At 41.1% G+C, this 12,359-nt stretch overlaps 1 protein-coding gene across 1 annotated transcript; it reads right to left on the minus strand.

The window, feature by feature from the left end:
* Positions 1-186: 186 nt before the first annotated feature.
* On the minus strand, positions 187-6,257 carry skp2 (S-phase kinase-associated protein 2, E3 ubiquitin protein ligase). The gene is made up of 10 exons (XM_085280567.1): positions 5,200-6,257; positions 4,383-4,621; positions 4,183-4,294; positions 3,596-3,739; positions 3,262-3,396; positions 2,852-2,950; positions 2,634-2,761; positions 2,327-2,378; positions 2,057-2,164; positions 187-1,602 (listed from the first exon to the last, which is right to left on the minus strand). The coding sequence occupies exons 1-10, from the start codon at positions 5,211-5,213 to the stop codon at positions 1,383-1,385; spliced, it is 1,251 nt and encodes a 416-aa protein (XP_085136693.1). The 5' UTR covers positions 5,214-6,257; the 3' UTR covers positions 187-1,382.
* Between the last annotated feature and the right edge of the window lie 6,102 nt (positions 6,258-12,359).

Below are 12,359 nucleotides of genomic sequence, written 5' to 3' on the forward strand. Positions count from 1 at the left end.
TGAGTGCAGGTTTCCCCAACCTTATAAACTGCACATGTACTGTTGTAAATGTACCGTTTATATGGTTGGGGAAATCTGCAGTCAGTTGAGACTGAAGAAGTTACTCGGATGAGTGAGAAAACATTTCTCACATTGAAAACACGATCCAGATGAACAGAATGAACCTTTTGGGATCTCTAATAGGTCTTTTATGATTTTTCAGGGTTTTCAATTTATTCACATCTCTTCACTCCTGTCGGTTCATACAAGTAGCAATCGAATCCAAGTTTAGTACAAGAAATCTAAAATATCTGCTTACTTCTTCACTGTCCAAATACTTTTAAGCCTTAAAACTGGACAATGTATAACAACTCATTTCTCTACAGGAAAAGCAATAGTTTTTAAAACTTAAATCAAACTTAACATTTGAACATCATTATTGATCTAATAATCCACTGATGCTGCAGAGGCAAACATTACATAAACATGTGGCACAAACTGTACATTTCCTTATCTTAAGTTTCCTTAAGTTAAATAAATCCTACAGAAAAATTCAATAGCTTTTAGTTTAAAGTGGTTTATGAGAAAGGACGCGGAGGTGAAAATAAGTCATTCACATGTTCCCCTAGAGTTAAAGCTGACACGAGGGCAAACACAGCCACACTATTGAGCTACTTGGATTACTCCAAGCAACACAGATTATTTGGAAGTCCATAAAAGGTAGTCTCTTTAGCAACAATGTGTTGAGACAGATCCACATATATCAGTTGTCATTAAAACTGGTTCAATTAAAATCAAATGTTCTCTCATTCTTACAGCTGACACACACAAAACACTTTTACTGTTAAATATGTCGACAGCTGGAGGTAAGGATGCAACTGATAAATGTTGGATTACAAGTTACAATTATTTGGACGATAGTCAATATTTGACTTTTCTAAAATAGAAGAGGCCGTTTTAAAATCATTAAGCTTATCAAAAGATCTGTGATCATTTAGGCAGCACAGTAAATGCCTCCTTAACATACCTTCATTATGCATTTACTGATTTCCAGATATTAGTGAGCAAAACTGATACGAGTATTTAGCCAATTAAATCACTTTACCCCCTTTTAAACCATGCTCAATACATTTTTTAAATGAATTAACACATTATTAGAACCTAAAACAATGTAACGTTTCACTTCACAACCCTGACATTTCTTCACAAGCTTGCGTGCTCTGCATTTAAGAGCACACAAATGTGCAAGCAAGGCTAGAAAGCATATTCTTTAGCAGCAAACACTGAAACATTGTTCCATTACTGCACACCAGGTCAGACCCGAATGCATTGGAATTTTGCAGGACAAAACTCTCTGCGTTACAAACTAACTGGACTAAAGAAATAAGGAGGAGCCATGGTTGTTACAGTCCAAACCGCAGTCGACACTTCTTGTTCCACATGGTGCGGTCGCTGGTGAATCCAACAAACCTGCTGGCCGGTGTGGGCCGGGCGATGCTTGAAAAAGGTCTGGAGTTGATGCTCACATGAGGCATCTCCCTCTTCAGAGAGGGCAGCTGGCTATCTTGCACCAGCCCAAACACATCCAGCTGGCTCAGCACAGGGAACATTATACCCACGTCACTGCAATCACACCAGCTAAAGTATTAATCGTGATTTTCAGCTATTCAAATATGATTCTATATTCTTTTTAGAAAACTATAAATTAAATTTAACAGATTTTCCCCGTTTAGGCCCCAAATAAAATCTAGACCAGCATTTAGTTTTCAGTATTCACTCATGCAAACAAGTCCCAAATATAGAGCTCGAGGTTAGAGCAGAGTTTTTGTACTAATAAAATCAAACTGTAAATGAACACCACACCTAGCACTAGTTACCAAACAGACTAGTGCTGTAATCATCATCCGTGTACTTTACTAGTAACTTAGACAGTGCGTTTCCATCTGAATAATAATCACAAACAAACATCTACATACCTGTGGCAAAAAAATAAATAAATAAGCTAGAAGATCCGATCAGATGGGACACACTAACTAGCAGTGACATGGATGGAGGTGGGAGGCAGACAAAAACTTACGTGAGAGCAGCAAGGTGAATGTGATAACAGCGGCTCAGGGACAGATGCAGCAGGTGCTTGAGTTGACTGAGGACAGGTAAGCAGTCAGCTGTCAGCAGAGTGCTATCACTGCGACACAGAAACAGATTTTAAGCTGCAGTCATCTGTGGCCACAGTAAAGACATTTTTCCATCCATGACAATTTAATTTGCAATAGCAAATAAAACGAGACAACTTAAAGAAAAACCCCACAGTTAAATACCAAACATAGAACAATGACTAAACTTTTACCTCAAATCTAGAGTTTTAATCTGGCGGCATTTTTCCACCAACACCTTCACATCTAAAAATGAGAAATAACACAGACACACGTCAGAATGATGCAACTCAAACAATCTTTAAGATCTAGATCGATCTATATATAGTTTTCACAAACTACAGTAATTTCACTTCAGCACCCTCAGTGTTACCCTTCAAGCTGTCAAGTGAATCAAATTACTGTATCATTATGCAGCTTGTTCTGTGTTACATCATTCAGGACAAGCCAGCTGTGTTTGTTAGTGTTGAAATCAGTGACTTGAAGATCTCCACCACTCACCATTTAGGGTGAGGCTCTCTCTGTAACCGCTGAGGTTGAGATGTGTAACACTGGAACTCAGATTATCAACCACGCTCTTTATGTGATTATTATCAAAGGTGCACCATGATAAGTTCAGCTGTTGTATACTGAAACACAAAATAATTGCATTAGTAAATCTGAGGCAGAGGAGAAACTTAAACTGTGGTTACAAAGTAAATAAGGACTGAGCAGCTGACCGGGAACAGGATTTAAGCATCCTAGTGAGCACAGGAGCAGAGAAGGCAGAGCAGCCGCTGAGGTTGAGCTCCTGTAGGCGGGTGTTCTTTGCCAGACAGCTGAGTAAAAGAGATTAACAAACACACAGTACAAATTTAAGGCTCAAACACATTCAGAAAATGCATTTACTGAGAGGAATTTAGTGTTTTGCCAGTTTACAATCAACAGTCACAGCACGACTTTTCCATCTCTGATGAGGCTCTACTACAAACAGCATCACTGACTTTTCAGACAAAGGCATGTTTCCCTGGACATCTGAAGTCAGGAAAAGCTCAGACATATTTTTGATAAGAGAAAAGCAGCTGCAAAGACCCTGGGAATCAGTGACATCCCTGCTGCTCTAATCAGTAGCAAATGGTTCAGATCTCACCTGATGATGGTGTCAGAGAGCTGCAGACCCTCCAGGCTCAGACATTCTAGCAGTCTGCAGCGACAGATGATGTCTTCCAGAGCCAACGTTGGTATGATTGAGCTTGACAGATCCATCTGAACCACCTGCAAAGAGCTGTATAATGGAAAAGAAAGAAAAGAGCATTTTTCTACTTAAGTGCCACAGAACTTAATACTTAGAGCTCTTTGGTGTGAAGGAAAATTAAATAGTTAGACATTAGATAGTTTTCATTAGATTTTCGCAGGCAAGGAAAACTCAGTAAGTCTTCCACTGAAGAAGAAAATCAGGACAGACCACGATAAATGTGACTAACCCTCTGCCTGTTAAGTGCAACTCTTCCACAAAGGAGCGAGGGCAGCGCAGTCTGCGGATGCCAGTCCTCAGCACCTGCTGCAGAGCCAGAGCCGTGTGGGTCATCCCCTCTAGATCCACACTGTGCCACAGAGACTCGTCAAACCTGTGATGAATGCACAAGCAAAGAGGTGTCATGGAGGCAAACCCCTACAGCAGCCTGCAGTAAATAACCTGCACACAGCAACCCGTTCTGTTAAATGTTAATGTGGGTTTCATTGTGTGTGTCATTGAGAATATCAAGCAGCACAAACTCGTTTGTCTACCAGTTTGTCAGAATTTAATACTTTCGAATGTGATGGTGTGCAAGTAGCTGTGACAGCTGTTTAATGGATGAACTAGGAGTAATCCTTTAATGAGGAATCCACAGGGCCACGGATTTCCATATTTTTGAATACTGTGATAAGCGTCACGAGATGTGAGAAAGAACCAGAGGCGTGGTTTGAAGTATGCAAACTCAATCTTTAGGATCCGCCCTGCACTTAAAAAAAAAAAATTAAGCGGGAAGAAGCAGGGCCAGAGATTTTGTTAATGATCATTATGACTCACGCCAAACGTTGCCAGCGCTTGCAAACTACAGATATTCTGACGAGGTCCTGCAGAGGAAGGCAGAAGAAAATCCTAAGAACAACCTCGTCTGGTAGTTGATCCCATGAAATGTCTGCAGAGGGAAAGAGAAAGGGAAAAAGGTTAAGTTGATCACAGGTGAAAGCCCTCATCTTAAACATCAGAAAAGCATCTGCTCCTACTTGGTGAGGAGTCTTTCCTCCTTGATCTCCTGCTAAGAACAAATTGATTGCTGTCATTCTCCTTCCCCTTGCTGAAGAGCCGCTGTTGCTTGCGCGGTGGTGTGAACTGCAGGATGAAATCTGTTGGGGTGCACTCAGTGTCCAGGCCCTCGCTAAGAATGCCTCTGGACTTGCTTTTCCTGGGCTGAGTCAGCATGGAGTCCTGCAGACTAAGGCAGGGACGATCCTGCAGTGGGACACTGTTGGAAGCAGAGGTTAATCAGACATGTGGGCATCGTTAAACAAGGCTTCATCATTACACAGACACCCCACAGAAAGGCTACTTAGCGGCCTAGCTTCCTCTAAAGAACCCCTCCGTGCCCGCCATATTGATGTAGCTACCAGCGGAGTGACCGCGCAAACTGACTGCAAAACCAAACGACAGACACCGTCTCCTGTCTTTCAGTACAGACACATGCAGGTGGTCCAGGGCGTCCACTCCTGCCCTGCGGTTAGCTTACAGCGTGTACCCCGGGAAGAAAAGAGCCGCTGACAGGCGTGGAGGGAAAGCGCTGGGGAGAAAGCGCGCTATCGGTACAGTTTTACACTAACGACGCTGACAGTCTACCGAACACACAATTTCGCATAAAAACCGCCTTGTTCACACCACTTTAGAAATGGAAAGCACAGTTTTGAGTCGGGACAGTTAAACAGCACCAAGCTAGCCTTGGGATGGCGGCTCGTTCTCACATGTGCAACACATCTGACAGATAACTTATGCACCGCTATACCTCAAATATGTTTAGTAACAGAAAGTAAGAACCACTGAGGACGATACCTGTCGCCTGGCATTTCCTTTAACTCGAACCAAGTACGATCCTACACGAAAAGTGCAAGACTGCTTGGATTGCAGCCCTCCAACCGAGACTTTAAATTCGCCGCCAACACCGGGGCGCCCTCTTATAGTTACGTCACGGACGTGCCTGCACGTAGATCGCGATACGTCATACGCATTAGTGCTTTCGCCAGGTGGCAGTTTTTTGAGTTATGTTATGTTATGTGCCATATCATTGGCTTTAGAACGGGTGGTAGACAGATTTTCAGAAGTAATAATAGTGATTCATTGTCAGCATTGTTAAGCGTTGAAAAATCGTAGATTTTGTGTGTGAAAAAGCAAAAATATAGTAATAATGTGGACTCCCGCTCATATAGGTATTGTGGGTAATGAAAGATCAGATAGGTTGGCCAAAGAAGCTATTAAAAAGTAGATATTGAAATGCAGATACCGTTGTCGAATTCTGACGGGAAACGTTTGGAAAGAAATTAACAATTTATGGGAAATGGCGTGGGATAATGAAGTAAAAGGGAGACATTTATATAAAGTACAAAACCGTTCACGTTACAAGAAATAGAGGAATAAGTAGGCAGGAGGAGGTAATTCTAATTATAAGTAGAATAAGACGAGGTCATTGTTTTCTAAATGACACTCTTTTTAGGAAAGGGAAACATCTTACTGATTTGTGTAATCAGTGTAATGCACTTGTGTTACCAATTGGGTCAAAAGACGTATGAAGTAAGATTAGGGATGTGTGCGTCGAGTCGACTAATTGCGCTATTGTCACTAGTTGGTACCAAACTTACTAGTTGTTGTGTCCTAAATGTTATGCAGCCATTTGCCACCAGACGGTTGTTAAGAAACACCATATATAAGTTAATATAGCCCTGATCTTTTTTGCTGACCCTATTAGAATGAGACTGCAGATACAAATGGCAGAAAATAGCTTTTTCCTAAAGGGGGCTTTCCCTTAGTGACAGGGTGTGGGGTTCAGAATAGAGCCACTATTCTTCCACACCAATCATCAGTGTCCAACCTAACAACCCTCAGGTCAGTGGCCCAGCGTTTTACTGCCCATGTGTGTTTTATTTTATTTTATTTTTGCTCGTAAAAAAGCTTTTATTTTTATATTTTAAATATTAATGCAATTTATATTATTTCACTTTCAATCTGAAACATTTTATGAAAGCCTTGAAATTAATATGGTCTAGTGTCTTGATGCATGCTCAATCATCCAGATAAGTAAATCTCCAGAAGTTGATTCTGTTCATCTGGACGTAGGGTTAACTTAGTCTGATACTATGTTTGATCATGGCTGACAGCAGCTGCCCGATTTTACATGGAAGCAAACAGGGGTGATAGTCAAGAGGGGCATGATGTACACTAGACCATGTTTCCAAAAGTTGATCTTCATCTGGATGTTGCGTGTTCAGTGGGAGAAACGTTTCGTCACTCATCCAAGTGACTTCTTCAGTCTCAGCTGACTGCAGGTTTCCCCAATCTTGTAAACAGTACATTTGCATAATGACTGAAACCAGCCCACTGAAGGAACAATGGGCTGGGATAACAGTTCATCTGCATATCTTAATACAACTTTTTGAGACTTCCTGGAGATTTCTCTCTGTGTAAAACAGATGTTGGTTGGTGGAGCAGCTATACAAAGTTTGCTTATCATGTCAGAGTTTTGTTGATCAGGTGCGTAGATGAAGGACTCCAGCAGCTTTTCCGTAAAGCTCTACCCGAGCTCACCACGATGTGCAAACTGACTCCGGCTCCGCATTAAACTGTGCCAGCATCATCAACACTGCTACTGTTGTGTTATCAGTTTTTCTCTTCAAAACTGGGGGCTGTGTGGGCTTAATGTTGTCACAGTTTTTATTCACATACCATTTAGGAGCAGTATTACAGAGCCGTGCATTAAACGGAGCATTGAGGCAAAGGATTTGTGTCGAGAAGTTTTTATAATCGAATTATTCGAAATATTCAATGAATCATTGCGGCCAGTGCAAACAAAAATCACCATCCCTCTGAGTGCTGAATTCACACAAATAAATCCAAATTTTCATTTAAATTGTGGGCTGAGATGCATTGCAGCAGTATGTGTGCGCCTTCCTGTGGCTGTTCTCCTGATGAGACCATGCATGTGTCACGTTTCCACATCCTCCAGGTTGCAATCTGCCCTCTATCTATCTCCCCTTTTTCTATCTCTTTCTCTCGGCTATCTCTGTAAATAAGTGCACATATGGCTGGAACTAACCACTGTTTTTCAGGAGTAAGCATGGTCCAGAGAGCTCACAGGACCTGTTCTCTAACCTGCAATCAGTGATAGTACCTAAGCCCAGTCTTCTACACCACATGTTCCTAGATTTTTGATCTACAACCGTGGTATTGCTGCTCAGGCAATTTATGATTCAGCAATTTAATTTACTTGCTTGTTTGTTTTCTTTTAATGGCCAGATGAGCAGTGCTTACCTCTCATTCTTCGTTGTGAATCCTGTTTGGTGTGCCAGCTAGAAGCCCATCCCGAATGTCTGCCTAATCTACTCTGTCACACGCTCTTCAGAAATATTTTGGATTTTCTCTAAACCATACAGGCTCAAATATATACACACGTCTCCCACTAATCCCCTTCTTCCGGCTTCTCCCTTTAGGGGTCGCCACAACATGTCATTTGCCTCCATTTCAGTGTGTTCCACACACACATTTCAACCTATTTAGAGTTATTTATCCATCTAACAGTGTCTCAGAGGCTGTCTGTGATTTTGAGTATGGATATATAAGTATGGGAAGCACAAATATTTATAGTTTGGAAAAAATGATGTAATTCCACCTCAGGTCATATGTGCGTAAGCTGCTATTTATAACTCTTGACCTTTCTCCCTCGTTCTCACACATACACGCAGTTGTGCACAAAGGTAACAGTCCCAGACCCTGACAATGACTAACAGGAGGGACAAGGTGTGTCAGATTTTCAAAATATAACTTTCTTATTGGAAGATTAGTATGCTTTAAAAATGTGAAATGTTCAAAATAAAAGCCCTCAGTTACAAAACACAAATCTGTGTGATTTTTTTTTGATACAAGATAAGTACGTTTTTAAAATAATGTAATTTTGTAGCCCTAAGTCACAGCAGACAATACATTGGATGAAGTTTGAGCAGCAGCAACTATCCCTAACTATTATGCAACAAATTACATAGTCTTGTGAGCATGGTTCCACACTCTGCGAGTGGAACATATCTTTGTTTGGTTAATAATTTTGATGCATACTTAACAATATTCCAACCTGACAGGTTTTTCTAAGTAATTGTTTCTCACCAAAACCTTGTCCTGATTCAGAAAGTAACATCCAACTGCAGCAACTTTCTTCATATAATGAAATTCCTGAAGCTAGAATAGTGGTTCCATTTCAATTGTCTTCACATGTGCTCCCCACACATAGCATTTTAATTTAAATTATCACTGTTATCTAAGTGATACAATTGTATAACTATATTTGCATGTTCCCTCAGATTGATATCTTTCTATGTGTTTGATCCCTGTCAGAAGACAGAGTCAGAAGTTGCAGGTAAAGAGCAGATGTCTAGCTAAACAAATTAAGACACATGTAGCAGATCTGAGTTGTCAAGATCTGCTGCAGCAGATGGTGAGAAGTGGAGAGTGAGAACACAAATGCAGACAATGGAAGCAGGGAGTAGCTTTAACAAAAGACAAGCTGCTTATTCAGGCTGATTGACAAACACAAAATAAGAAATCCAACTAAACACTTGGGACATAGAGACACAGGTAGGTTAACAGACGCTCCAACAAAGGAAGACAGAAAAATACGCAAGGGAGAATGAGACAAGGGAAACAAAACTGGACATCATGCACATGAGACAAGGATTAACAAAATAAAACAGGAGGTTTCACAAACTTGACACTAGGATGGGGATAAGCAAACAGGAAGAGAGGAACATAGGAAAAGGTAAGGGAGACGAAACACAGAGTCAGACAGGGACACAGAAGGAGATCCATAACATAGAGACAAAATACTAAGGACATGATAGAAAGGGAAATGCTAAACAACCTAAAATAAACCATAATCCGTCGAGATAAAACATAATCAAAGCCAGAAACAAAGAAAACTAAACTAGGAAATATAATCAAGATCAAAACAACAATAAACAAACACAGAACAGAACTATGACAGTTTAGACTTGGGCCTAAAAATATATTCATCTGTGTTATAAAAACATCTTGCACAGACCTGCTAAGCCTAAAGGCAAGGGGTTTTTTAAGCTAAAAATGAGAACAGCACATTTATCAATCTACTTACATGAGATTTATGGGAGGTGAAAAAATGGCTGGATTTCATTTGTCTCTTTAGTCATTAATCATAATATGCATTAAAATGCTCAAGGCAAGATGTAAATATATGATATAGAAATTACTGTGATGCAATTTTTCCTTCTACTTTTTTTTTTTTTTTTTTTTTTTGGCTGCTGCCTTTCAGGGTCACCACAGCGGGTCATCTGCCTCAAAATTACCGTGTCTCTATAATCCTCCCTTTTCACATCAGCCCTCTGCATGTCCTCCTTCACTACATCTATGAATCTTCTCTGTGATTTTCCTATTTTACTCCTTCATGCCTGTTAACAGTATATCCATTGTCCCTGCTCGGGATGCCCAAACCACCCCAGCCTTGCCTCTCTGACCTTGTCTCCTAAATGCTGAGCTGCGATCAGTGTTGGGACTAACGCGTTATTAAGTAACGCGTTACAGTAACTACGTTATTATTGTGGTAACGAGCACGGTAACTAGTTATTATGCCAAAATCAGGAACGCGTTAGTCGTTACTGGGATTTAGATAGGGTCGTTACTCGTTACTTCGTGTGGTGGCTATCGCGGAGCTTCCACAGATTCAGTAACATTAGTGGTGGAGGCCAGCAGGTGGATGAAGGAAAGGGGACGCAGAAGGAAAAGAGACCCGAGGCGGCCGCCGGTCCAAGTGTGAACTGAACTTCAGGTAAGAAGTTATGACCTGCAGTCTCTCTGGGTCAGATATGAACCAAGTTTAGGTGGAGTTTATTTTCGTTATTCTGACTTTTTCCGTACTGCGTGCTAGCTAGCATGACGGAGTTTCTATACAGCTGGGTGGGTGCTATGATGTTAATGATGTTTAACTTTATTTTGTTCATAAGTTATTAGAGTTGCCAACCGTCCTGTCTGGTATTCAGAGAAAATATTACGCGTTTCTTATTGAAGTGAAAAGGAACAGTTTGTCCCGTAATTCAGCTTCAATGGAAAAGGCACAAAGCTGGAGTTATTCTGTGTTTACGCTGCACAGCTGCCTCTTCTTCTCTCATCCTCTCACCCTCTCTCTCTCCTGTTTCTACTTCAATCATGAAACTGATCAATGATCAGCTGATCGGCTCTCTTGTTTGTTTATCGCTCACTTTGCGCCAGAAAGAGGAAACCAGCGGATGTCGCGCTAAACAACAGCAGCACGTTTAAGCTTGATCAGCTGTTGTTAGAATTTATTTAATATTAATTTCTAGTATCAGCTGATGTTTGCTGGAGCCACAGCTGTAAACCTGCTGGTGAGGATGTCGGTTTGGATATGTGGTGAGAGGGAAACATGAAGATGAAACCAGGAGATGTCCTTACTGGATCATCAGAGCTGAACAGGTGATGGAGAAACAGGTTTACCTTTTAGGTGACATGAATGAGTTGAAGGGAAGTTATGAACTGTTTCTGAGAGACAAATAACACCAGCATCCTTTTCTAAGTAGCTGACAGCTGGTAACTGTGCAGGGGCGGGTCTAGCAAAGTGTTGCCAGGGGGCAGGTAGGGCATTAACAGGGAAAGGGGGGCACAAAGAAATACTTTTTTCTTATTCTCATTTCAAATGTCTCGCTTTTAAAAAAATAATTATCTGAATCTTACAACAAACGATTGATAGATTGATGCATATATACCATCAGAACAGTGTACATCACTGTCACAATAGTGTTTATTTTCATTCAAAGGCTTTATGATTTTTCCTATAATGGTGGGCCGGTCTCTAGTCAAAATGCCCGGGACAATTTTTCTGTCCCAGTCCAGCCCTGTATGCAGCTCATCTGCAGTCTGGTGTTGCCTACATCTTCCTATTCAGAAGGCAGAATTTCCGAGTTCTGAGTACAATCGAAAGCACCACGACTGCAGTTTTTGTGTTGGATGTAAAAGGCGCACATGGCGCTGTGACGTAGGCTAGAATCATGGCAGCAGTCAATGACGGTCCAGGCGTGGGATTTCTCTCGTGGAAATATGCACATTATCGTTTCCTTTCTATTGGTAGGTGGCACAGTGCACTTGTGGCAAGTAAGCAAGCTAGAAGATTGGCAAAGTTATGGAAGCAACACATTAACAAGAGAATTCTGAGTAAAACCAAAGTTACTTTCCCTAGTAACTAGTTACTTTGAAAGTAACGAGTAACTTGAGTTACTTTTGAGAGAAGTAACTAGTAATGTAACTAAGTTACTATTTTAAAGTAACTTACCCAACACTGGCTGCGATGTACTCAGTTCTATTCTGTCAGTTCTCATCAGTCACCATCAAAATCTTAGCATTTTCAACTTTGCAACCTCCAGTTCTGCTTCCTGGTCACTGCCATCGTCCAAACCATATGCCATAACAGGTCTTACTATCATCTTGGAAATCTTCCCTTTCGCTCTTGCTGCTATCCTCCTGTCAAACCCCTCTCCACCCACTCCACACTGTCGCCATGCTCCTCTTCCTCTCTCTTATGCACTCTCTGGGATGCCGTGGTGTCCACATCTATGTAGTCAGAGGAGACATGCTGCACATGACTGATTATGCCTCGCAGGTATAATATTATATAGCACTAGATAGTGTAGAGGGAAGACTCAAACACGCAGCTAAGAGGCCAAATAGACGGCATAAGACCGCACAGCCATCTCTGTGTTCTGGGTTTAACTCATGACTGTGTCAGCTTATAAAGCATCTGCCTCCTTATGCTTTTGTTAGTTGTTATATATGTAGCCATTCTGTGGTTGCACCATGTATGTTTAAGAATAGTGCTAAAGGGATGTGTTAAATGTAGCAAGAATTGTCCATAAATGGTCCATAAATGTTGGGAATGAGATCAGGTTTCTTGATATGAATCAAAGCAGCAGGCT

The sequence above is a fragment of the Mchenga conophoros genome, linkage group LG7 (genome assembly GCF_057382185.1).
Source record: "Mchenga conophoros isolate Kocher_MC1m ecotype Shallow Benthic linkage group LG7, M_conophoros_male_GT1.1, whole genome shotgun sequence".
In the NCBI taxonomy this organism is placed as follows: Eukaryota; Metazoa; Chordata; class Actinopteri; order Cichliformes; family Cichlidae; genus Mchenga; species Mchenga conophoros.

What these genes read in the sequence shown, in the direction of transcription:
- skp2 (XM_085280567.1), bottom strand. An exon ending in TTGCACTTAACAGGCAGAGG is followed by an intron (nt 3,397 to 3,595) that starts GTTAGTCACATT and finishes TCCATTATACAG; the next exon opens with CTCTTTGCAGGTGGTTCAGA. An exon ending in CTCTCTGACACCATCATCAG is followed by an intron (nt 2,951 to 3,261) that starts GTGAGATCTGAA and finishes TCTTTTACTCAG; the next exon opens with CTGTCTGGCAAAGAACACCC.